Genomic DNA, 22,845 nt, shown 5'->3' with positions numbered 1-22,845 from the left:
AGCACCTCCTGCTGACTTGGCTTCAAGTATTTGAAATTCATTACTACACAAAAAGATTAAATAAACTTGATGTACCAACCTGGGAGAACTGTAAAGGGTAACCTCATAACAGCCAGGCTGGGACAGAAAAAGTTCCTCAGCATTTGGAACATGGTAGTATTTGAAAACACTGAAAAACTGGTTTTTGAATTAGAACCGGAAAAACAATGAGACTAATATCCCATGTCAGCATGACCTGAACAATATTTTTACATTTTTTTAGACTGGAAACATTTAATTTCAGTTTTTCAACAGTGTTTTATATCATTAAAAAAAAAAATCTAACCTAAGTGAAGCAATTAACTTTTCATATCTAAAAAATTCATCCAATATTTTTGACTTTTATTTTCCCATGTTTTTCTGCTTCTTAGGTTTACCAGATTTTGATGTTTAGATGTTTTTTGCAAAAATTATCTTTCATTCTTTAAAAATCTGTAGCACAAAGTCAAAAGATCATCACAATGTGACCTCTTAACAATCAGTTAACCATATGAAATAAAAAAATGAGAATGTGACTTAGCCCTTATTGTCTTTTGTTGAATGCTTGTATCACTTTTGAGGTAGTCAGTAGAAGGAACATTGAGTTATTTTGTTGATGAGGTTTACTAAGGCTTCTGCTAGAGTTGCACCTTGCCTCTTTCATCTTTTGCTTTGATAGAAATCTTTCTGCAGCTCTTCATCTAGAGTTACTCAGAGCTCCTTTTAAACTAACTCTGTTCCTCTCTTTTTTCCTCCTTTCAAATGCTTTACTGAGAATTTATTTTTCTCATTTCCATCTCTCTTTTTGTCAGTATGTTTTTGGGAGGTTTATAAAATACAATAGTGCTTGCAGTCTTGCCTGAAGTCATGACACTGGTGCCTACACAAACAAAAAGTAGGAGAAAATAGAAGTTCCCTCTGCAGCATCTGAATTTGCCACATAGAACGCTACAGATATATCTTCAGTCACCTATAATAACATTTTAAGGCAAAAGTTCAAGAAATGCCCTAGATTTTTCACCTGTTTCATGCACCACAAAACTCAGTATTTGTTATTCCTCCCAAAGGCAGCACTTTACATTTCCAGCACTCTCAGCTCAGCAGGTTTACAGTTGAACTGCCTTTTGGCAGTGCTGTATTTCATGATATAGTTAATGCTTCACTTCAGAGCTGTACAAAGCCCAAAAATGAACACAAACCGATTAAGAAAAATTGCTTTAGATTTATATTTTCTGTGTTACCACAAGATATAAAATGTCCCTCAGATGTAGAATCCCGGTCGCATGCCAGAAGTGGCACTTAATCTGGTTAAGTAGAGCAAGAAATTTCCTCTGCTGAAATAGTTGCCTGCTGTTACTGTCCTCTGTTCTCTCCTCTTCCTACCTGCATGGTGCCTTAACATGCTGCTGTAAAGCTTAAGTGTAGCCCTTATCTGTTGATAGTCAGAGACATTCAGACTCCTGTGTACTCAGAGCAACACAGCCAGCACAAAGTGAAGGCGAATAAAGCTGTTATTTATGAGTTGAGTTCATCCATAAAGGGAAATGAAGTGTGATCCAGCCTACTCTTCCTTGCACTGGTCCACCTCTACCTGAAGGCTTACCAGGAGCAACCTCTAGTGCAGAGGGGATCGAAGTATCAGCACAAATTGCAGCACTGGCACAAGTAGACCTAACAGAAACCAGAACCTGGGAAAGTACCAATAAATATCAATGAAAAATAACATCAGATAAAACTTTAGAAAGAAGAACCTAAATCTCAGATCTGCTGCATAATGTGGCCCACACTGTTTGTATTTTGGAGCTGATTCTTCAGGCAGGAGTATTTGAATCGCTGCCCAAACGTTCACTTGCTAAGACAGAGTAGCAAATTTCAGAACTGCTGAGACCTCTGAATTAAGGTGCAAGTAAATATTTGAAAATCAACAAAACAAATTAATTGATGCTGAAACAAATGCTGGGTAAAAGAACTTTAAAGTGGCTTATTTCCTAGTACTGCTGATGCAGAGCAACAAAAAATGTAGGAACTTTCAGGAAGGAAATTAAAAGTAGTCAGAATTTTTGCTATATTAATGCCATGACTGTTTTGCTTTTCTCTCAGCACAGCACGCTACATGGTTCAATTAAATTAAGTAATGATTTATAGCTAGCTCACTGTATCTCTTTCAAGGCACTATTTCACTTAACCATCCCTGTCTTCTGTAGAAAAAAATCCTTTCACAAAATAAAAATTTAAACAGATAATTCATAAGTCCTATTCCTGGGTGGTCTCCCCTCTGTTCCCATGTACTAAGCCTTTCCTGATGGTAGACACCACATAAACTACTAGATAAATAAGTCTAAGTCTGTGTTATAACTCATGCATTTGACTGTCTTTAATATGAAGAGATGCTGTAGTGGTACCTTGCAACAAATATAGAAATATTTATTTCACTGCAGAAAATACTGTGAATGAAATGAAATGAAATGAAATGAAATGAAATGAAATGAAATGAAATGAAATGAAATGAAATGAAATGAAATGAAATGAAATGAAATTAAATTAAATTAAATTAAATTAAAATTAACAATGAAATTTTCTAAATGGAAGTTCCTAATGTCCAAGTCTATTTAGAAATTAAGAGTCATTTCCCTGCAAAAATTCACAATGCACCTTTTGCTGAGGACCTAAAATAGTGCATAGGTTGTTCTCTGTATAATTGTAAGAGGTTTTCTTTTAATTTGAAAGTAAAAATGATTACTATTTTTGTTTAAAAGTAATGGGTACAGCATTTCTTTTGGGTCTAAAATCAAACTGCAGCACCATATCCTAGTTCTTCATGGAAAAGAAACCCTTTGCAAACTACTATAGACACATCAGTTATTAGAGGTCTGTTGCAAAAAGACATTTCCATTTACGAACTTGCAAGTGATCAGTCCTTATCCTGCTTGTGCCTATTCAGAAGGAATTTGTTTTGGTAAGGATTGTAGTGTGGGAATAGGATCTTGTGTTTGTGAAATGCTTTAGAATGGCTAGTTACATGGATAAGCTGTTTTCTGACATTTTGCTTTTGTCATCTATACAATCCTTTCCTCTACTGCAGTAGAGGTTATTATAAAAAAGGATGAGCTCAACTTTCCTTCAGCCATTTTGCTGAATATTTTTCAGAGAACTAAAATATGGATAACAGGCAAAAATTTTGTCTGATTTTAAAATTTTCAATGGCAGTCAGCATACATTATAAAGCAAAAATGCATATGGTGTTATGATTATGTTACTGGTTTTGAGTTACTCAAAGGAAACAAAAGAATTCTGAAAACCCTATAAATTGTAAATCAAGATATTTTGATGATGACAGGTCTGCCACAAAAGATAATGAAGCAAATATTTATAATAAATTAATGATAATATAATTTTTTAAATGATTATAGCTTTCATAGCTGGAACTCTTCTCTGCTTTCTCTCAAAAAATAATGTTGCATGTTTAGAAATTTAATATGATGAGTGTTTTATTTTAAGACCTTTGTATTTCCATTTGGCAGATGCCAGATCCTCCACCTCTACTGTTTCTCCCCCAGCTTCATTCCCTTTTTGTATTACTAAGGAAAGTATTAAAATTATAATTCTGAATTACAATCTGGTTTTGTTCACTTTTCTTTTAAAAAAAGGTTTTTATTGCGTTTCTGTTCCATAATGATACAGAGCTGTAAGAATTAGGTCTATTCTGCATGGGTGAATGTGAAGGGGTATCAGCAAAGACCCAGAATTATTTTATGGTCTGTTATAGGGTGTGTTATGGGAATAAATCAAAGCTCTTGGATGAAGAAATGGGTTCATAAAATATGGAGTGCTAAAGCTGGGGTAGGAAAGGACTTGTGTTGTGAATGCACCAGTGACTGCATTTGATTGCAAGTGGGCATTGTGGGCATGTCCCTGTCAGGATATGTGCCTGGGAGTCAGAGCTAGAGCTGCTGGCCAGCTGCCTGCCACGCCAACAGCAGGGGCCCAGTGAGCTCCAAATAGCTCTACATACAGTCTGCCGTGGAAATTTGGGGCAGGCAGGAGAGAGGGAGGAAACATTCCTGTGAGCTCTTCTTTAGGAGAGAAGCCATGAACGTCTTTTGACTGCAAAATAATAGAAAAGAGTACAGTGAGAAAACAGTAAAAAGGGGGAGTTGCTAATGAACTTAATGTAGGCCGTATAGCTGCTTCATTCCATGTGCACACTGGATGCTTCTGGCTTTCCTTCTACGTGTCTGTCAACAGAAATCACTTTTGCCTTTGCACTTTTCACTTTGCTTTTGTGCAGATCCCTTCTTCTGGAAATCCAGAAATTGGAGAGAGTGCAGATTATTCCTTTGTGAAAAAGGTAAAGAATGGTTTCATTCAGAGGATATCCCATGATTTCCCAGTGTTTTTACAGGTGCTAATTCCAGTCGAATACAAGCAAGCCAAGGAGTGTTCATATCTCTTAAATACATACTTGAGTAGGTATTCATTAGTAATATAACAGTTTGTGATTGGCTATGCAGTGATTTTGGTTAAACTAAGTTAGGGAGTCTTTTATAAGACATTGTGAAATGAAGAATTCAATCACTGTCATGACAATTAATCACTCACAATATTGAAATCTGTGCTATTTTTTTTAATTTGACAGTGTCTGGTTTTGATTTCCGGCCCCTTTCCCTGTTACAATCAAATTAATCACACTTTAGGTAGGACCAGGATACTTAGGAGAGATGGTGATCCAGACACTTGATCTATTTGGGGATAATGCAAGCACATTACTTTTCATAGCTCCCTTTTTCCGCTTTTTCCACAGGTTTATACCCATTTTAAAATCTGCTCTGACCACTACAATATAAGTTATATCAATGTCATATGTAAAGGTAAACATTGGGCTCTTTCCTGTTTAAACATCCAAATATGTGTTTTTCCTTTTGAACACTGTTCTAAAAGTTCGGTCCAAATTATGTCCTGAAATTCATTTAAAAGCTGCTTATTTTCACATTTCAATCCTCATACTCATAAGAATTGCCAGTGTTCTGTGTTTTAGGGCAATAAATTTCCTTTATAAATACAAATACTTTTAATATGACCATGAATATACTTAATTGTAAGTACTGAAATACATTTTTCAACTTTGAAGGACACGTATGGTAAATGATGTCTCACAATGTAGTATGTCTTGTATTATAATCTACTAAATCTGCCTAAGAGCAGTATTATGAAGGTATTCTCTCCAATTTTGTTCTAAAACATAAGAAAAAGAATTTTGTGATATATTTAAAGATCAAAAAAGCATTCACTTTTGAGACTTCCATCATCAAAAGTAGTGGAAGTACTACAAGGTGAATGCCGCAGGTGGTGGTGCTCCGTTGCCATGTTCTGTGTCATTCATGCATGTTGTTTGGTTGTATATTTTATTGCTGGTTACAGAACACATCTGAGAGTGACAATGATGAAGTTGATGGCAACAATATATGTGGTTTCAGAAAGAAAAAGGGAATCAAAGGTCCTACAAAATATGTTCCTACTTTAGAAAATGAGAAGATGGAGCTGTCCCACACCTCAAAAATGCCAGATCCTTTTCCTCTTAAAGGAACCACTGGTTGCTCAGAGCTGCCATCAGAGCAGTCTCTCCAAAACGCCACTGCCTTTCCTTCAGCACAAAAGGATGAAGGAGGTCATGACAATTCCAATTCTGGCAGCGATGGTAAAGAAGACAGGTGTGGAGAAACACGAGGAACCCAGGAACTTGCTGATACTGGGAAAAGAATATTGGGAAAAATGCATGAGGAAACAGATACAGCAGCTCAGATGAAGCTGCCCACAGGTGCGCAGTCTGTGAGGGGTGCAGAGAAAGGCGACTGCATGGAGGCAGTGCGGAGGGACAAACACAGTGAGCAGGCAGGGGGTAAGCCAGAAGAACGGGGTGGGATGGAAGAAAACATTGTCAAGGTTCATGTGACAAAGATGGGCTCCCTGGGAAGTGCTACATCCATACCAGGGAGCCGAACTGGCGAGTCCTTCAAGGGGGCACGTGGCATTTCTAAACAAAGTCTACAAGAGTTGAAAAACCTGCTGAGTGAAGGTCATCTGCCTTCTCATGGGCCCAATTTCTGTGGTAAGACAGGCAGCACTTTTGCTCAGAAAAATCTGAAACCCTGGGAGAAAGCAGCTGACAAGCAGGGCTTGCCCTTTGAGACTTTTAGTCCCCATTTTGGAGACAAAAAGCAAAAATATCTCAGCTTCCACAAGGAGGGAGTGGGGCAGCAAAGCAAAACTGTCCTGGTCCTCAGCTCTGCCGGCTCTGATCAGCAGCAACCAGTGGGAAGCAATGTGGATCACCTTATTCTGGGACTTCCAGCAGCTCCTACACCTGCAAACAGCACAGCTCCTGAGGTGCAGTTTGACTCCTCCACAGGCCTTGACGGTAAGGATACTTAAACATCACCTGCTCTCCCCTTAAAAAAAATGCTCCTGTTGTTTTGTGGTGTTTTGCTAAGCTGCAAATTTAAGTCAGAGCTAGTGCAAGAGAGAACTGATACCTGTGGTTTCTGTGTGATCAGGATGGATTGGATATTGTTCTCTATATTTATGCTGCTTTTTATTATTATTTTTTTTTAAAGCAAGGTATTTATAAAGCCCAACCACCTGCCAAAAACTTTCATGCACAAATGGTCATGTCTTTTTCACTAAAACAGAAATATTTCCTCATTTAAACTGAGTGCAGGCAGTATTTCCCAAAATTCTGCTACATACCGCAAAGCTCTGATGGCACCTGCACTTCTTGGAGTTTCCTTTTTTAAAAAAACATTTCCAGCAGTAGAAATTCTTCTCATGTAGGAATGGTGTTTTCAGTTATTTGTCTTGTGAGAGGACTGGAATGCAAAAACATCTCTTGTAAATTATAGGGGAAGAAAAGCAAATGAGGCAGAGAGAACTTCCACTTATTTTCATGCTGTTCAGTTAGTCCATTATGGAAGTGTTTTTAGAGACAATTAATTTCTACTAATAGTCTGTGATTTCTTTGTAAAAGCTTCTGGGCTAGCTGGATCAACAAACTGAAAAGCATTATTAGCTGTGATAATGTAATGGGTTTGAACAGTTTGTTGCTCTGTTTCCAGGAAGAACAAAAACACCAGTTTGTCAGTTGTATGAATATGAGTTTAATACATTTCCATGAGCATCAGTCCAAGATCATATTATCAGCTTTCCAGGACAGATATCTTGCCTTTTGACTTATCTTGCTAATACAAGAAATATGCATCTCTTAATTGATAAAATACTTTATCCAATATTAACTATGTAAGAAAATATAATAATAGCAATTAAATAATTACAATAATACTAATTTATCCTGTTGTTTTTCAAGTGTCCTGACAGATGGATAGAAACCATGCTATAGACATTCTGAAAACAGACCATTTGAACATGTCAATTGTTATTAGATGCAGCAGGATTTCTTGGTAGACATTTTGTACTAACCAGTTTGAACAAGTCTGAAAAAGAAATCCATGACCAGTATCAGTGTTTACTCAAGGCACTGCATGGGAAATACAAAGCTTTGAAAAGATAATTCACACTTGAACCACTCTCTATTCATGTCTATTAGAATAAGAAATTTAGAGAATTATTTCTCAGCCTATCCTTGATGCTGTTCCCTTTCCAGACTACATTGTTTTTCACACTGTTAAAGGCTAGCAAAATCCAATATTAAAATTTTAATACTACTGTGTTCTCATTGTCTGCAAAACCAGCAAGTATATTTTAAAACATAGCACCACTTACAAGGCAGAGGGAACTGATGATCTTAATTGTAGATTCCACAGGAGATTTCAACCCAGTTGTCACCACTCACCATGAAGTAGCTAACCCAGGCTTTTTACCTAGTCAGTAAAGAGAGGCATTTTGTCTTCAAAGAGGTATTAGAGGTGGATGAAAAATTGATCTCTGAAGGTGGGTGTATATTTCCACTCAGTGGGGAAGAAGCCCCACTGTGACTAGTTTAGGTCATTTGTCTAGCTCTGAGATGCCTAAAGCTACCTGGGATTAATCCTGCCCTGTATGACTGGTGGTAGTAATGGCTGCAAGAGACCGACAGGTGAGAACTAACTATGAGAGGAGCTGGGAGAAAACTGTTTTGTCTCATCAGAAAGTATTCAATAGCAAACATTTTGGAATCTGATGAGGTTTGAATTCCATTTGGCTTTAACCAAACAAGTTGTAGGCCTCATTGTGCATTTCAACTAGTAAACAGAATGCACAGAAATAGTTCCTGCTTAATAAGAACTGTATGCGTTCAAAATTTAATTTTCATTGAATACTTTCAGTAACTTAAGAAAAAATGTTTCAGATAAATTTCTGCACTGTCTAATGAACCTTTGCCTAAAGAGTATTTCGTTGCTTCCTGTGGTAATTTATTGATTAATAAGATAAAGTTGTAAATAGTTTCATTTTTTGGACTAAAGCATTATGTTAAATATTTCAGTTACCAAAGTAACTGAAGTCTTGGATCTAAAGATGTCTTGACTTTGAGTAGATCTGAAATACAATCTCCAATGATTTGCAAGTTTTCAAATCCTTGAACTTGCTCAAATCAGAAGACTTCTTCCCAAATGTTTGGAAGAATTACAAGAGGTTATATTTCAGATCCATTCAGTGTTGAGATATGGCCAAAACAGGAATATACTTTACTGTTATAAAAGTACACAGTTAAGGGACAATCTCTAGAGATCTGCAGTAGAAAGGTTAAAATATGTAGCTGAGCATCAATGATTCAGAGTACATCAGAGGATTTATATACAGTCATTTTAGTTACATGGCTAACATCTCTCTAAAATAATAAATACATATATTTTTTCCAAAATTCTGATATGCATTTTGTCCATTTCTTGTCATATCTTTTGTGAAATAAGTACTTGGGTGTGGGAAGAAATAATAGAAAAAAGCAGACATGTCAGATACTTGGGTTAGTAAGAAAAATGTTGAACAATGTCAGAGAAACTGGAACTGAAGGTAAAGCTAAAACAGGAAGGAAGGAAGGAAGGAAGGAAGGAAGGAAGGAAGGAAGGAAGGAAGGAAGGAAGGAAGGAAGGAAGGAAGGAAGGAAGGAAGGAAGGAAGGAAGGAAGGAAGGAAGGAAGGAAGGAAGGAAGGAAGGAAGGAAGGAAGGAAGGAAGGAAGGAAGGAAGGAAGGAAGGAAGGAAGGAAGGAAGGAAGGAAGGAAGGAAGGAAGGAAGGAAGGAAGGAAGGAAGGAAGGAAGGAAGGAAGGAAGGAAGGAAGGAAGGAAGGAAGGAAGGAAGGAAGGAAGGAAGGAAGGAAGGAAGGAAGGAAGGAAGGAAGGAAGGAAGGAAGGAAGGAAGGAAGGAAGGAAGGAAGGAAGGAAGGAAGGAAGACATGCAGCTTATTAGGTGAATATACTGACAGCACAAACCTGAATTTAGGAATTTTATTTGCCAAGTGTCTGTATCTGATAATGATGTGAATTCTGCAAATTGGTGTGTAGTCATCAATTACCAGGTGCACCTTAAGCTGCTCAATGCCTTTTTCTTGTGAGAAAAAGACGGATGATTCCAAACAGTAAAGGATAAGAATAACAGTAAAAGATGTATGTAATATTAAATAACCATTCATGGTGTGCACATGCACACAGGATGTGTGCTATAGGTATTGTGTATATAGCACATCAGGCAGGTGTGTATTGACCTATCTGAACTGAAATCCTGTCACGTGCTGCTCTGCATGCTACTAAATTAGAATGTTAATACTGTAGCAGCCAGAGGGGAGGCCAGAGGAAATAACTTTATTCAAGCAATATGAAGCACACAAGGATCATGATACCCCAGAGTCCTGGTGTATCATCCCCTCTGACACAGGGGAATGTGGTCTCCCAGAGCCAGGGAATGCAGGTGGCCTCAGCAGCCACACACACTGTGTGTGGGCAGAAGGACCAACTGAGCCTGGTGACATCACACAGGCTGACGAGAAATTGCTCTTCTGGACCTTAGGAAACTACATGACCCCCAGGTAGCTGTAGGTGAGCAAAGCACTGGAATAAGTCTCTCACCTGAGGCTTCAAATTTGCTTTGCGTGTCTTGGTCGGTAGCCAGGATAAAAAATGTTTTAAAATCTATTCAGTGCAGACTGCAGAGCTGGGCATCCAGAACAGCTCCCAGGGCAGGTCCTCTCAACAGGACTCATATTCCCAAGTATATGACAAGTATAAGGCCATGTAAACATGACCAACATGAGACCAAGAACTGCTTGAGAGGAAACTGAAGAAAAAAAATATGTTTCAGCTATGACTGCGGGCACCAGTGGCTACCTAGAGACTGCTGAAATTTCAAGTGTACAAGAAAGTCTGAATGCTTCAAGAATCACGTGCTGACCCCAAACACTAAGTTCCTTTGTTAACTTGGCTTTTTAAAGGAAAACATATCAAGAAGATACTAGCAGGCTGTATTTCATATTTGGAAGTGGATTTCATCAATCCTACAAGAAATCTTGTTTTCTACTACAGTATTAACCTCATATTCTTACTCTTGACTTGTTCAAAGCTCTTATTTTTAATAATGAGGCACTAACAAATGATGCTACCTAACATTTAGGGCCAGAATTACGAATCCTTCAGCAAAGAAATAGCATAGTCTTTTCTCTCCATTGACAAAGAAAAATGTGCTCACAAACTCTGAATCAAATTTCACTGTTCTCTGTGCTCACCAGGAGGAGACGTGTCTGCCCCCATTGATTCTGCTCAGTAAATCCAGTCAGTCGCAAGGAAATAGAAATGGAGGCTCTTTGGGAGCTGTAGGTGGACAATCAGGGGATATAAGTGGTCTCTTCATAGTCACTGCCTCTGCTGTAATTCCTGCAGCATAATAATGTCTTACTTTGGGACTTAGGACTGTCTTTTTCACTTGGTACTTTTTTCTGCTTTGTGTTTTACACAATCTGTGCCATCAGCTCTCCTAAAGTGAAGAATCAAAGATATACTGTTCCTCCATGTTTCTCCCTCATGTCTTACCTGTGGTTCAACAACATTTTTCTCTCCTTTTTTATGTTTTGAGCGGAGTTGGAGCATAGCAGGGCTGAAGCTCAGCTCCTTTCTAAACTCTCTTGGTTACCCTTATTTTCTGTTGAAAAAGAAAATTGGTATTTTTCTTTATTTTTATTTACGAACTAAGCTGTATACAACTGACTATTATTTTTTTTACCTAACAAGCTCTAAGAACAAACCAAAGCAACCAAAAACTCTTTAGTCCATTATCTTTCATACTAATAGATGAAATCTTTCTCCTCTGTGACTCTGTATGATTTCCCATTTTTCCTCTTTATATAAAAGAAAAATACTCAGACAGGACTTCCATCCAGTCATTCTGATCTATTTTATCCTCTTTCAGCTGAGATTCAACTCATCTGTCTCTGGTATTTGTTGTAAGCTAGTCATGGCATATCTGTGTGAGAAAGAGGTGTATTCTGACAGTAATTCTTCTGCAAATCTGCAAAAATTGTTAGATTGGACCTAGTGTAAGGGAAATGCATTCTTTGCTTGTTATGGCTGCCTCTCCTTCTACAACATGTTAATGAAAAGTTTAGTCCTTACCTTCAATACTGTAGAAAGTCTCTTCCCTAGTTAACCTTGCTTCCCCTTAGGCATAGTGCTGTCTCATTCTGGAAGTGTTCAAGGCCGGGTTGGATAGAGATTTGAACAACCTGGGCTAGTGGAAGATGTCCTTGCCCATGGCATAGGCACTGGAACTAGATGATCTCTAAGGTTTCTTTCAACCCAAAATGTTCTATGATTCTCCTGATTTTTTTAAATTAGGACAAATATTTTTAGACCAGTAGGGATCTCCCAGTTTGCAACAGTGTACGCCTCGGTTCATGCAACTTTGCTCAGTGATTCCTCCATAAATCCAAATTTTATTTTTAATTTTGAAGAAAGATAGGCCAGTGTAGTTGAATCTTATTTAGGATTATCAGTTAGGTAATTCCATTGTATATAACATAACTTAAATTTCTTTCACAAACCCGCATATTTTGCTTTCAAATCCTCTAAATTTTGTACACAACTGTGATGATTTTCTCATTCACTGCAATTATTATATAAAATATCATGGAATGTACAAAAATATAAGTTATTTATTTTATCTTTCACTTATTGAGAGATAGAAATATACTTTGCATTTCACTCTTGAAGATGTATCTTCTCTCAGAAGCTACATCATCTTGTTGTCATACAGTTTAGAAAGAATAACCCATGGCTGATTGAAGCTATAAGTGTCTCTAAATTAGCTATAGAACTCAAGGAAATACTGAGCCTCTCCATGGTCATGCCAGTAAAAAGCCTGCTTTGCAATTAATTAAAAAAGAAAGCAGACTGTCATGTGACAAAGAAATGATTGGAAAAAAATGAATTTAAAATTTCACTGTCAAACTGATTGGGGAAATATTTTTACTGTCTTGTATCCTTTGAGAGTTTCTAGTAGGCTAACAGGCTCCCCTGTTAAGAGTCTCACAGGTGAGTTAAAATACAAGGTAGGAAACAACTTTTTATGTGCTTTACTGCAGAAATCTAATCAGCAAATGGCTTTGGCGAAACTTTTTTTAGGTGACAAAGAACTGGAAATTGTGTATTTTTTCAACCTAAGATGCTTCTGATGACTGTTTACATCAGTAGAGCATTCAAGTGCAACCCATGTTTACTTACCATGTCAAAAAACCAGATGAGGATAGAAAAGTAGCAATAAGAATTATATCAGCTATAGGAAAAGCTGTCATATAAGGTTTGAGAAACAAAAGTGGTTTTGAAGGCAAAAGTGAGAACAGTAAATAACATGCTGTGTAAAAAAAAGTAAACTGGCTGTTGCTAACTATACAAACCAGAGTACTGTAAGGAAGAGCAGACATGTTTAAACTGGTTCTGTCAGTAATTTCCATAGGATTTAGAAGAGTGTAGTTGTGTGATTACCCTGTGGGACTCATTTCTAGTGAGCTCCATCAACACAATGTATCTGTTTTTGTAAAAGGGGTCAAATATGAATCTTCAGAGCATCCTGTGTTAGATTTCTAACATAGTAGCCTCTTCTAGAACTGAGAAACTGTTTGGTTGAGTTGTGGTGTAGTTTAATGCCCTTCAACAAGTTGAAAATGAGAGATTGATCTGCGATGTGCACTTTCTTCAGTTTTGGCACTTTTCTGTTGCTGAAAAGGGAAAGCTGATGTCAACTATTTGCTCTAGCTGCTCTTAGCAATCTGGATGATTTAAATATTAATAACCTAAGAATGGCACCTCTCTTCTGCTACTACTACTACTACTACTACTACTGGTAATATTTTTTAATTTTGTTCAATTAATATGTTTTAAATATGTGAAGATAGTTTTTATTTGTAGATATTTTGGACTAATTACAGTAGAAACAGGAATATTACCAATTGTTTCTCAGTGGTAACTTAAATGGGAAATGCAGGCAGAACAAACAAACATTAGGTTCTCTCCTGTGTCCTGCCAAACTGATGTAGATATTTAATGATTTGCTTAAAGAAAGATGGCCAGTTTGGATTTTTTATTTGATTTTTAAAATGAAAATATGAACAAAAATTTGAGCATCTCATTGAACTTACATGTTTCTTTAACAAGATTTAGTGAAACTAAAAGGAAGCAACCCTTATTTCTAGGCACTCAGAAATCTAGATAAAAAGTTACACTTGTGAACAGAATCCTCCCTTAGAAGAAAGTAAAACTTTTAGTCTGTGATTCTAAATCAGCTAGGCCTGTCAAATATGTATTATCTACTTTACCTCTAGTAACTAATGCTCTGGATAATGACTATATGAACTGAGTAAAGACAGAGTACTCAGTTCCCTACTATACTTTTCCAAACTTTAACAATTGTTGGTATCATGGATGTAGTTTGACAGAGATTTATTTGGTGGCTACCAAGAAAATATATTTTGGGTCCTGCACAGTAGAAAAGTGAGCAGTTAGTAGTTATTCACTGATTATTACTTAAGAAACAAATCCCCTTTCATATTTCCAAAACCAATCAGAGGTGACATTTTTACCTATCTTACAATTTACAGAAACATTACTTCAATGAGAAAGCTTATCTGAAAATTATATAAAAGATGATCTCTAAAAAATGTGTGAAAGCTGCATGACTGTTTCTGTTGTTTCTAAAAAATTTTGGAAAAAGGCGCTTGTAGATGAATAAGTGCTTTTGACTAGCAGGGTGTCTATATGAGTATATAGATTAATTCTAGACTAATACTAGACCCATATATACAATTTATTCTCATAACTTAAAAATTTGTATCTTTGATTGTAAAAGTCTAACTGCAGAAGACAAATTCTTGCTCCTTTAGTTATTAATTTTTTCTTTCTTACTGTTCTTTAGAAAAATTGTATGCTTATAAATTTTCTGTTAATGTTTGTTCATGTATGGAATTATGTATTTATTTCAATAACTTTAGCTCAAAGACACACATATATAAAATTTGGAAAATCATCTGCCATTGGCAGATGTTTAAATTAAGTATATTTGTCGCTGTACTTTTAAAATTAATTTATGCATCAATAATATGACATACTTGTGTTTTTCTTAGATACTGATTTCTAGAGTCTATATCTCTCAGGAATACTGTTTTAAAGAATAAATTGGATCAGAATTAAAGTTGCGTTTTTTCATTATTCCTATATTTTTACCTGAAAAATATTTGTTCAGTAGATGAAAATTTAACAGAAAACATTTCTGTTAAATTTCAGACAACATTAACAGACAACAGGACATTTTAAGAAATACTTGCAAAATTTACATTAAAAGTAGTCTGATGTCAAATGTTGTCAGCCAATTCTTTCTTTGAACAATACAAAGACAAAAATCTCAGTGTGACAGGTGGTTGGCAGGAAATATTTACCATCTTTGCCAAGGAAATGAAACATGTGTAAAATAAGGCATTGAGCACTGCTTTAAAGGTAAAAACCTCAGATTTCTGTCCCTGGAGTAAAAAAAAAATATATATCTTGATATAAACTTTAGGAAGATTTTCAGAATCTTCTAAAGTTCTGTTAAACTATTAAACAGTCACAGTTTATACCTCTTAATAAACTTCTAAATATTGGTTGTGTTCATAAAAAGTCAAATCTGGTAAATGCCAGTAAATCCATATATTGTAAAACAACACGACAGGATGACTGAAGTGGTATTCAAATAACTTGATGGCATAGGGGAGGCAAGGCCAGTCCTCCCTGCTTGCTCTTGTGTTTTGGCAGCAGCTGCAACAGAGTGAGTGTTATACAAAACATTTAAACAGCACGTCATTATTTAATATTCATCTTTTAAAAGGCATATTGCCCCTGTGTTTATAGAAGACATTAGGATAAAAGAGCTATTTTCATAAAGAATTTAGAGCTGAAACCGGCCAAAGAGAAAGATGTCATGAGGAGAAGTAAATGTGACAAAATTATTTTCTTTCTGTTCAATTTTTCCTCAGTTCTCCTATTTACTTATATTTTGTTCTATGCTTTCAGCCGCCATTCCTCATGAAGCACTATTATAACTTAACTTTTTCTTACTTGACTACCTAAAGTATCCTCCTTACCACGTAAGCTAGAGAATGCTCCAGTAATACTCAAAGATTCTGAGAAGTCTGTGACTACTGATGAATTTGTGGCCTTCTCAGGGAATACTCTGACAGCCTTGTGCTGGGCCTGCTGGTGAGCCTTCTTACAGCCTTGCCACTGGCCATCCTACTTGCCCCAAAGGAGAGGTCAAAAAGCTGTGTTTGTGCCTGCTGGCTGCTGCTAGAGGACATCTGCTCTAGTTTGGGTACTTTGCTACTGGAGAGATTAGGAATGCTCCCAGCAACCTTAAGAGTGCCTCAGCATGAAGCTTTGAACTTCCACTTGAAGGTTGGCGGTGAATGCTTGCTGTTGGTGATCTTTCACGGTGGATTTGAAATGTCTGCAAAAATTCATCTGTGCACATCCTCAGGAAGAATGGAGGACTTTTCTCCCAGAAATGTGAAAAGAAATATATTTCCCCCTCCCTTTTTGCCTGTTAGTATAAAATTTTACTCTTGGTTTAGTTTAGTTTAGGTTTTAGTTTATTGTACCATGTGGAAGTTAATTACTTATGTAGTTTAACTTGAATAAAAACAATGCATAGATACTCCAAAGAAAAGCAGGCTGAGAGATTGAGGTTGGAGAAAGTGCCCATCTCTCTGCTCCATTATAGAAGTTATACTCGGGTGTTATTGCCTTCATGTCAAGAAGTTTATAGTGCCCTACACTATAAACACAGTTGATGACTCCATAACAGCAAATGTATAAATACCTAAACTACTCTTAAAAGTCACTGCCTGTGCTGGAGAAGAAAGCAATCCTCCTCAAGAGACCTCAAGAAAGGTTTAGTAGAAGACAAGTGCCTTTTTTGTTATGTTTCCCTATCAACACACTTTACAAAGTCATTCAAGAAACAGCTCCTGTATTCTATCAGTTTTCAGTGGGAAATAGGTATCCAGTTACTGCTTTTGCTCCTAAAAACCCTCAACAAACCTCATAAATTCCTGGTTTTACCATGTGTTCTCTTCATAACTTGAAAAAAAAGTTTAAATTACAGGCCATTCCAAAAAAAAAAAAAAAAGGAATTTTTTACAGGATGTCAGGGAAAAATACATGCTTATTTGCAAAACTCTTTCATGATCCATACCTTTTTGTCATTTCTGTTTTTACACCCCATGCCACAATTTTCTACTATTGCACTTTTTCAGAGAGCCTTATTCCAGCATTCATTATTTTGTTTGACGTGAACACTCCTCTTCACTTCCAGCATTCAACAGAGACCCTGACGTAAACGGCCTCGGAAACCCAACTCTCCTTTACCTGTTCTCTCATATTGAATTTATTAAGCAGCAGATGGCCAGGGACAACGTGCAGTTTGTCAGATTTGAATCAATAGACCTCCATGGTGTGTCAAGATCAAAGAATGTTCCTTCTCGATTTTTTCAAGTAAGTTTTTGGTTTCCAGTTTTACCTTTATGTGTTTTCATGCCCCCATCCTTAAATTATATATTTTTTTCATACTGAAGGCAACAACTCCAACTTAGAAAAAATTATCTCTTCCCTCCCCTTGCTCATGTTTCCAAAGGATCTAGACTTCTTTCATCGCTGCAATCATTTATTCCTCTTTTCCTCCAAATAGTAATCTAATTAGATAAGGCTAACAATTTCAGTTCTTTGAAGTTCTAATAATCTCTTCCCTCAGAAATATCTTTTCAGATTAAACACATTATAAACATTTTAGATTGCCAAACATCTCTAAATTGCAAACAAGAAAGGAGTAAACACTGAAAGAAATAAAATGACTGAAAATAAAATAATTTTACTTATGAGAAATGTCAAAATTATCAATAAGATAGGAAAATACCACTGAGTCACACAATGATTTAACAGCAATATTTGCTATAGGAATAATTTAGGGAATAAAAACCCAATTAGGAAGCAGAATAAATTAGGTAGCAGTGCTCAAGGAGGGAGAGGTACTACTATGGGGCAGTCACCTTTGACACCTTTTTCAGTGCCAAAGGGACAGCTTAGACATCTTGGAGCAGGGCTCACCAGAGTGTGCAGTTTTGGTTATGGGTGTCACACATTGATACTGTTGACTGCCACCTGCTTAAAAGAAGACAGACTTCTTTCTTTCTTTCTTTCTTTCTTTCTTTCTTTCTTTCTTTCTTTCTTTCTTTCTTTCTTTCTTTCTTTCTTTCTTTCTTTCTTTCTTTCTTTCTTTCTTTCTTTCTTAAGAGAAGCCACCATATGCAGTTTCCATATGAAAACGCAAAATTGGCTGTTTTCAGCTCTGAGCTTTCCCCTTTCTGGGTTTGTTCTCTCTCCTCTGCTCACACAAATAACAAATTTTTCCCTTAGAAGAATAAAGGTAAGATGTAAATATGAGCCAAATTTCACTTGATAGAGCTTGGCCTAATTGCAGCTTTCATCAGAAAAATGTTTGATCGTAAGGGAAGTTGTAAAGGTGCTTGATTGAAGGTAGATGATCCTTTCTTGGGGTCTTGCCTGCATTTCATTTTCATCAGTTGAAATTTTCTGTTCAAATGGAGAATAAAGTATAATTATTAATTTTTCTCACCTGTAAGTGGTTCCCTGCATTTTGCCCCAAACTTTTTAAGTCTAGAAAGTGTGATTTTTTCTGTTAAGTGTTGCATCTGAAAAATGGTATTTAAATAGAAGTTACAACCTGAATTGAATTGATATGAGTCTTGTGTGGTCACTTGGGTCTACATAAAAAAAATGGTCAGAGGGTATGGAAGCTAAATAGACTAACTGTAGATAGAAGTCTGACTTGCAAAGTGTGCACCTAACTGGTGATACCCATAATTATATAAACATCATGCAAGAAAAATGTTGAACAATTTTTTGTCTTTTATGGAAATTTACAAATTCATCATTGACATCACAGTTTTCATACCAATCTTGCAGAAAGTCGTTCTGCTTTATAAAGACACAGCAACTGGCTCTTAACCCTTCATGTCAGTGATCACTGCATTTTAGTGTTCTTTTATGAAAATATCATTGTTCTACCTGAGAATCTGAATTTTATGTCTTTTACATACATAAAAATACCATTGAGCTCTTTTCTAGTTTGGTAATATGTCATTCTGCTCTGTGTTTAGGAGAAAGCAATTCATGGTATTGCCATGCCCAGAAGTTACCTTGAACTGACGCTGAATCCTAAAGATAATGAATTAGATTACATAAATGCAACCAATTTCAATTGTGACATAATTCTGAACCCTGATTTATCAACGTTTCGAATACTACCCTGGACTGAGCAGACTGCAAGAGTGATATGTGACTCCTTCACCGTGCTGGGCACCCCACTAATGACCTCCCCAAGGCACATTGCCAAGAAACAGCTGAGCCAGCTTCAGGACAGTGGCTTTTCTTTGCAGTCTGCATTCACTTATGAATTTTGTATTTATGGCATTACTGAGGTTGTAAATTCAAAGACAATATCCTTTCCTGCAGCCACGATACTAAATAACCATGACCAGACTTTTATTCAGGAGCTCATTGAAGGAATGTATTACGCTGGTGCCAACATTGAAAGCTTTTCTTCTTCCAGTGGGCCTGGGCAAATGGAGATCACTTTTCATCCAGCGTTTGGTCTAGATGCAGCTGACAGTGCCTTCACATTTAGAACAGGCCTTAAAGAGGTGGCTAAGAAGTATAACTACGTGGCTAGCTTTTTCTCAGAATCAGGATTCTACAATTCAGGGGCTCTATCACACAGCCTGTGGGATCTGAATGGCCAGAAGAATTTGTTTTCTGCTGGTTATGGAGTGGAAGAGCTCTCAGAGGTTGGAATAAACTGGTTGTCGGGTCTCTTGGCACACACGGCAGCTATCAGCTGCTTGATGGCTCCTACCACCAGCTGCCGGAAGTCGTATTCTAAATACAGTAAAGAATCAAAAGAGACTGTAAATGCAAAATGGGCGTATAATGATAACAGCTGTGCCTTTAATGTCAAATGTCATGGTGGAAAAGGCACTTGTATAGAGAATAAGTTAAGTTCTGCTGCAGCAAACCCGTACCTGGTCCTTGCTGCTACTATTGCTGCAGGTCTAGATGGAGTAAAGAGAGGACTCAGGTATGATGATATGCTTGAAGAGGAAAATCACACTGGTGATCTGAAACACTCATCTATCCCTCTGAAACTAGAAGATGCTCTGGTTGCCCTCGAGAAAGACTCGTGCATTAAGGAAGCATTAGGCGAAAGTTTTATCCGATACTTTGTTGCCATGAAACATTATGAGTTAGAAACCGAAGAAATGGATAGTGAAAGGAATAAATGCCTGGGATATTTTATTTAGAAAGAGCAGTCTTCTGCAGTGGTGCTGTGTAAATGCATATAGTGAATGACTCAGATTCTTTAAATTAGTTTTAAATATATTTTTAAAAGTTTAAAGCATTGGGATTCCCCCCCCCCTTCCTTTGTATAGCACATGGTAATTATATTTAATTGTCCATATATATTCATGGCAGCACAAAGCTGATATATTAATGAAATAGCATTAACAAGCTCTTAAAAAACAGGTGGAGTTGTTTTGGGCAGGCCTGCTGGTGAAAAGAAGAAAAGAGAAGGTGAAATGGAGAAGAAGAGCAACTGCAACAACAGTAACAGGAGTGTATAAAATGCAGAAAAAATGGGAGTAATGGGGAGAGTGATGAGGGGTGGGGTTTAGAACTGTGGAAGGCAAGGAATTTTGTGTTCAGCTTGGTTATGGGATTTGTTCCAGCCTATTCAGTAATTGATGGGTTGCTAAACCAAAAGAACATGAGTTTGATTTAAAACATAAACTAGAACAATTAACATTTTAGAGAGAGGGGCAAAGGACTGAGGCTATAGAACCTGTAGAGGCAGGAATTAGTATCTTAATGGACATAAATTAAAAAATCAGGATGGATTATATAATAATCTATACATCATGACTTCTGCTCCTGAATGGAGTTTTCAAGAATTATAGTTAAGAAAGATACTAAAAGAAATCAAATTGTGACTTGAAGAGGGAATCATCCATAAAAAGGCGGCAGTGTCAGGCCACTGTGAAATAAAAAAATGAGCTGGTTTTATTTGTGTTTTGATGGCTAATGGGTTAATTCAGATTTAAATGTCAAATGAGGAAAAATAAAAAAGGCAAGAAAACCAGAGAATTTAGAGCTTAAACTGTACTTTATTGAGAAACGTATCAATTTATCAAGCATGCAGAAAATGACTGAGGAGAGGAGCAGAAAAAGTAAGTTGAAACCAGGAAGAAAGATTGAAGATGCAAATTCAGAGACTGAAAAGTCATGGTTAAAATAGAGGGACAAAAGACCCAATCCTAAAATTAGAAATGGCAGCTGGTGTAAAGAAAAATAATTTTTAGTAATAGCAGGAGGTAGGGTTTAGATTTGCTCTTTGTTCTTGTTGCTGCTGTCATCCTTTATTATTAAAGATAACATTTGTTTCTTGCACCACCTCTGCATTAACAATGATTTCTGGTGTTCTTTATCTTGTCACAATATTTTGATCTATGTGTAGGGATTTGTGAGTGAAAGTTTGGACATCAGTGGAGTAAAAACAAGACTCAGTCAATGCCTCTATCAACTTGCAGAATTAGGAAGGTGTGAATAGGAATGTGCTACTTGCCTACTGGTGGATCTGCCATTCTTCCCCTACAAAGTGTTGTAATTGAAATGTAGCACCTGGTATGCTAAAGCTTTTTGTGTGATTCCAAAGAACTCATTTTATACTCAGGTAGCAAGAGAAAATAAATAATCTAAAGAAACATGATAAATTCCCATGTCTCAGTTTATGATTGGTGGGTGATTTTTTTCATTTTGAAAAAAATCTTCTCTTTTGCTGTCCAAGCTCTTCTTCAGGGGCTCTGGAAATCTGTCTTTTCTCTTTCTGGTTACTTACTGTTTTCATAAGCCCTTGGAAGAAGACACACATAAAAATTATTCTCTTGCTCAGAGAGCTTACTTACCATACTTAATATTTAGTCCCAGCAGTCACATATTAAAAGTTATTTGTTGGTGTGGGTAATGAGGCATTTCCTCATTTGTCTCAGATTTATAATTACCTGTCACTGTATACCTTCACTTTAAAAAATATATATGATGGACATCTATAACAGAATTTAATAAACATGAAATTTATTATATATACTACAAATATTATCCATAACTTTTCTTATCACAACATTGACAAAATAACATCATACCTAAACCTCTTGCTGTATATGTCCAACTACCTGCTAGATTGACAGAAATCCATTATTTATAAACCAAAAAACCTCAGGTGCCCAGAACTGATGTTCTACAAGTTATAAACAGTTATAATGAGATAAGGTAAAACAGTAAAATAAATCTACAGGTATTTTCTAAGTAATGACTCATACTCCTCGATGATTCATACTCTGAAAAGACATTGATATATGATTAAATGGAAACATTTCATGTTTCTGGCAAATAAATGTTGGGGGTTTTTTTTAACTAGAAAGTTAACAGATGGAGTCTGAAGCTAGTGGGTCCCAAATTTTGGTCAATATTGTCCAATACCTTTTGCTAAATATATTCTATATAATCAAAATAGAGTAACTCCAGCTTTGTGGGAAAACATAAAAACATTTATTTCAACTTGAGCAGTTATGAATTTGAAATTTTCATGTATCCCCAGCTAAGTTTTTATGCATATTCCTTAGAAAGACCACAAGAAAAAGTTAATTACTTCACTCTTCTCAGCTGAAATTAATTATTATTGATTGTTGTATCATTAACATTTGATCTTCAAGTGTTCCCTGAAAGTACTCTTCACTCATCTACAGGTCTGAGGTCAATGTCTAGAGCATTATTAGTTAGATAATACAAATATGTGCAGTGTTATAAAATAAAAGAAAGGCATCTGTAATTTTGCATATTCTCCTGATGATTTTTCAGGGTCATAAAATCATAGAGCTATAGAATGGTTTGAGTTAAAAGGAATCTAAATTGTCATCTAGTTCTGAACCCCTTGCCATGGGCAGGGACACTTTCCACTAAAACAGGTTTTCTTGGAGCCCCACTCAACCTGGACTTGAACACTTCCAGGGTGGGGCTTGAATAAGAGTAAATGCAGGGTACTACACTGAGACAAGGACGTGAAGAGCCTCAGTTTGTGCTTGTTCAGAGAGGAGTCTGGGCTGTGCTCATTTCACCAGCTCAGCAAGTGCATAGAGGAGGCAGATCAGAAAATATTAACATGGGTATAGCTTGCAAGAGCAAAAACCTGATCATTTTGC

At 36.5% G+C, this 22,845-nt stretch overlaps 1 protein-coding gene across 1 annotated transcript; it reads left to right on the top strand.

Annotated features, from left to right (window-relative positions):
- The first annotated feature begins 5,352 nt into the window (after positions 1 to 5,352).
- Positions 5,353 to 21,430, top strand: LGSN (lengsin, lens protein with glutamine synthetase domain). The gene is made up of 3 exons (XM_064411351.1): positions 5,353 to 6,433; positions 16,833 to 17,011; positions 18,694 to 21,430. Exons 1-3 carry the CDS (start codon positions 5,353 to 5,355, stop codon positions 19,891 to 19,893), a joined length of 2,460 nt encoding a protein of 819 aa, XP_064267421.1. The 3' UTR covers positions 19,894 to 21,430.
- Positions 21,431 to 22,845: the final 1,415 nt, after the last annotated feature.

Source organism: Passer domesticus, chromosome 3, assembly GCF_036417665.1.
Source record: "Passer domesticus isolate bPasDom1 chromosome 3, bPasDom1.hap1, whole genome shotgun sequence".
Classification (NCBI taxonomy): Eukaryota; Metazoa; Chordata; class Aves; order Passeriformes; family Passeridae; genus Passer; species Passer domesticus.
This window is presented reverse-complemented; position numbering and strand designations above follow the sequence as displayed.

Coding starts and splice junctions, on each gene's coding strand:
- LGSN (XM_064411351.1), top strand. CDS start 5,353: ATGCCGCAGGTGGTGGTGCTCCGTTGCCATGTTCTGTGTCATTCATGC. Junction 6,434..16,832: donor CTCCTCCACAGGCCTTGACG/GTAAGGATACTT, acceptor CTTCACTTCCAG/CATTCAACAGAGACCCTGAC. Junction 17,012..18,693: donor TTCCTTCTCGATTTTTTCAA/GTAAGTTTTTGG, acceptor CTCTGTGTTTAG/GAGAAAGCAATTCATGGTAT.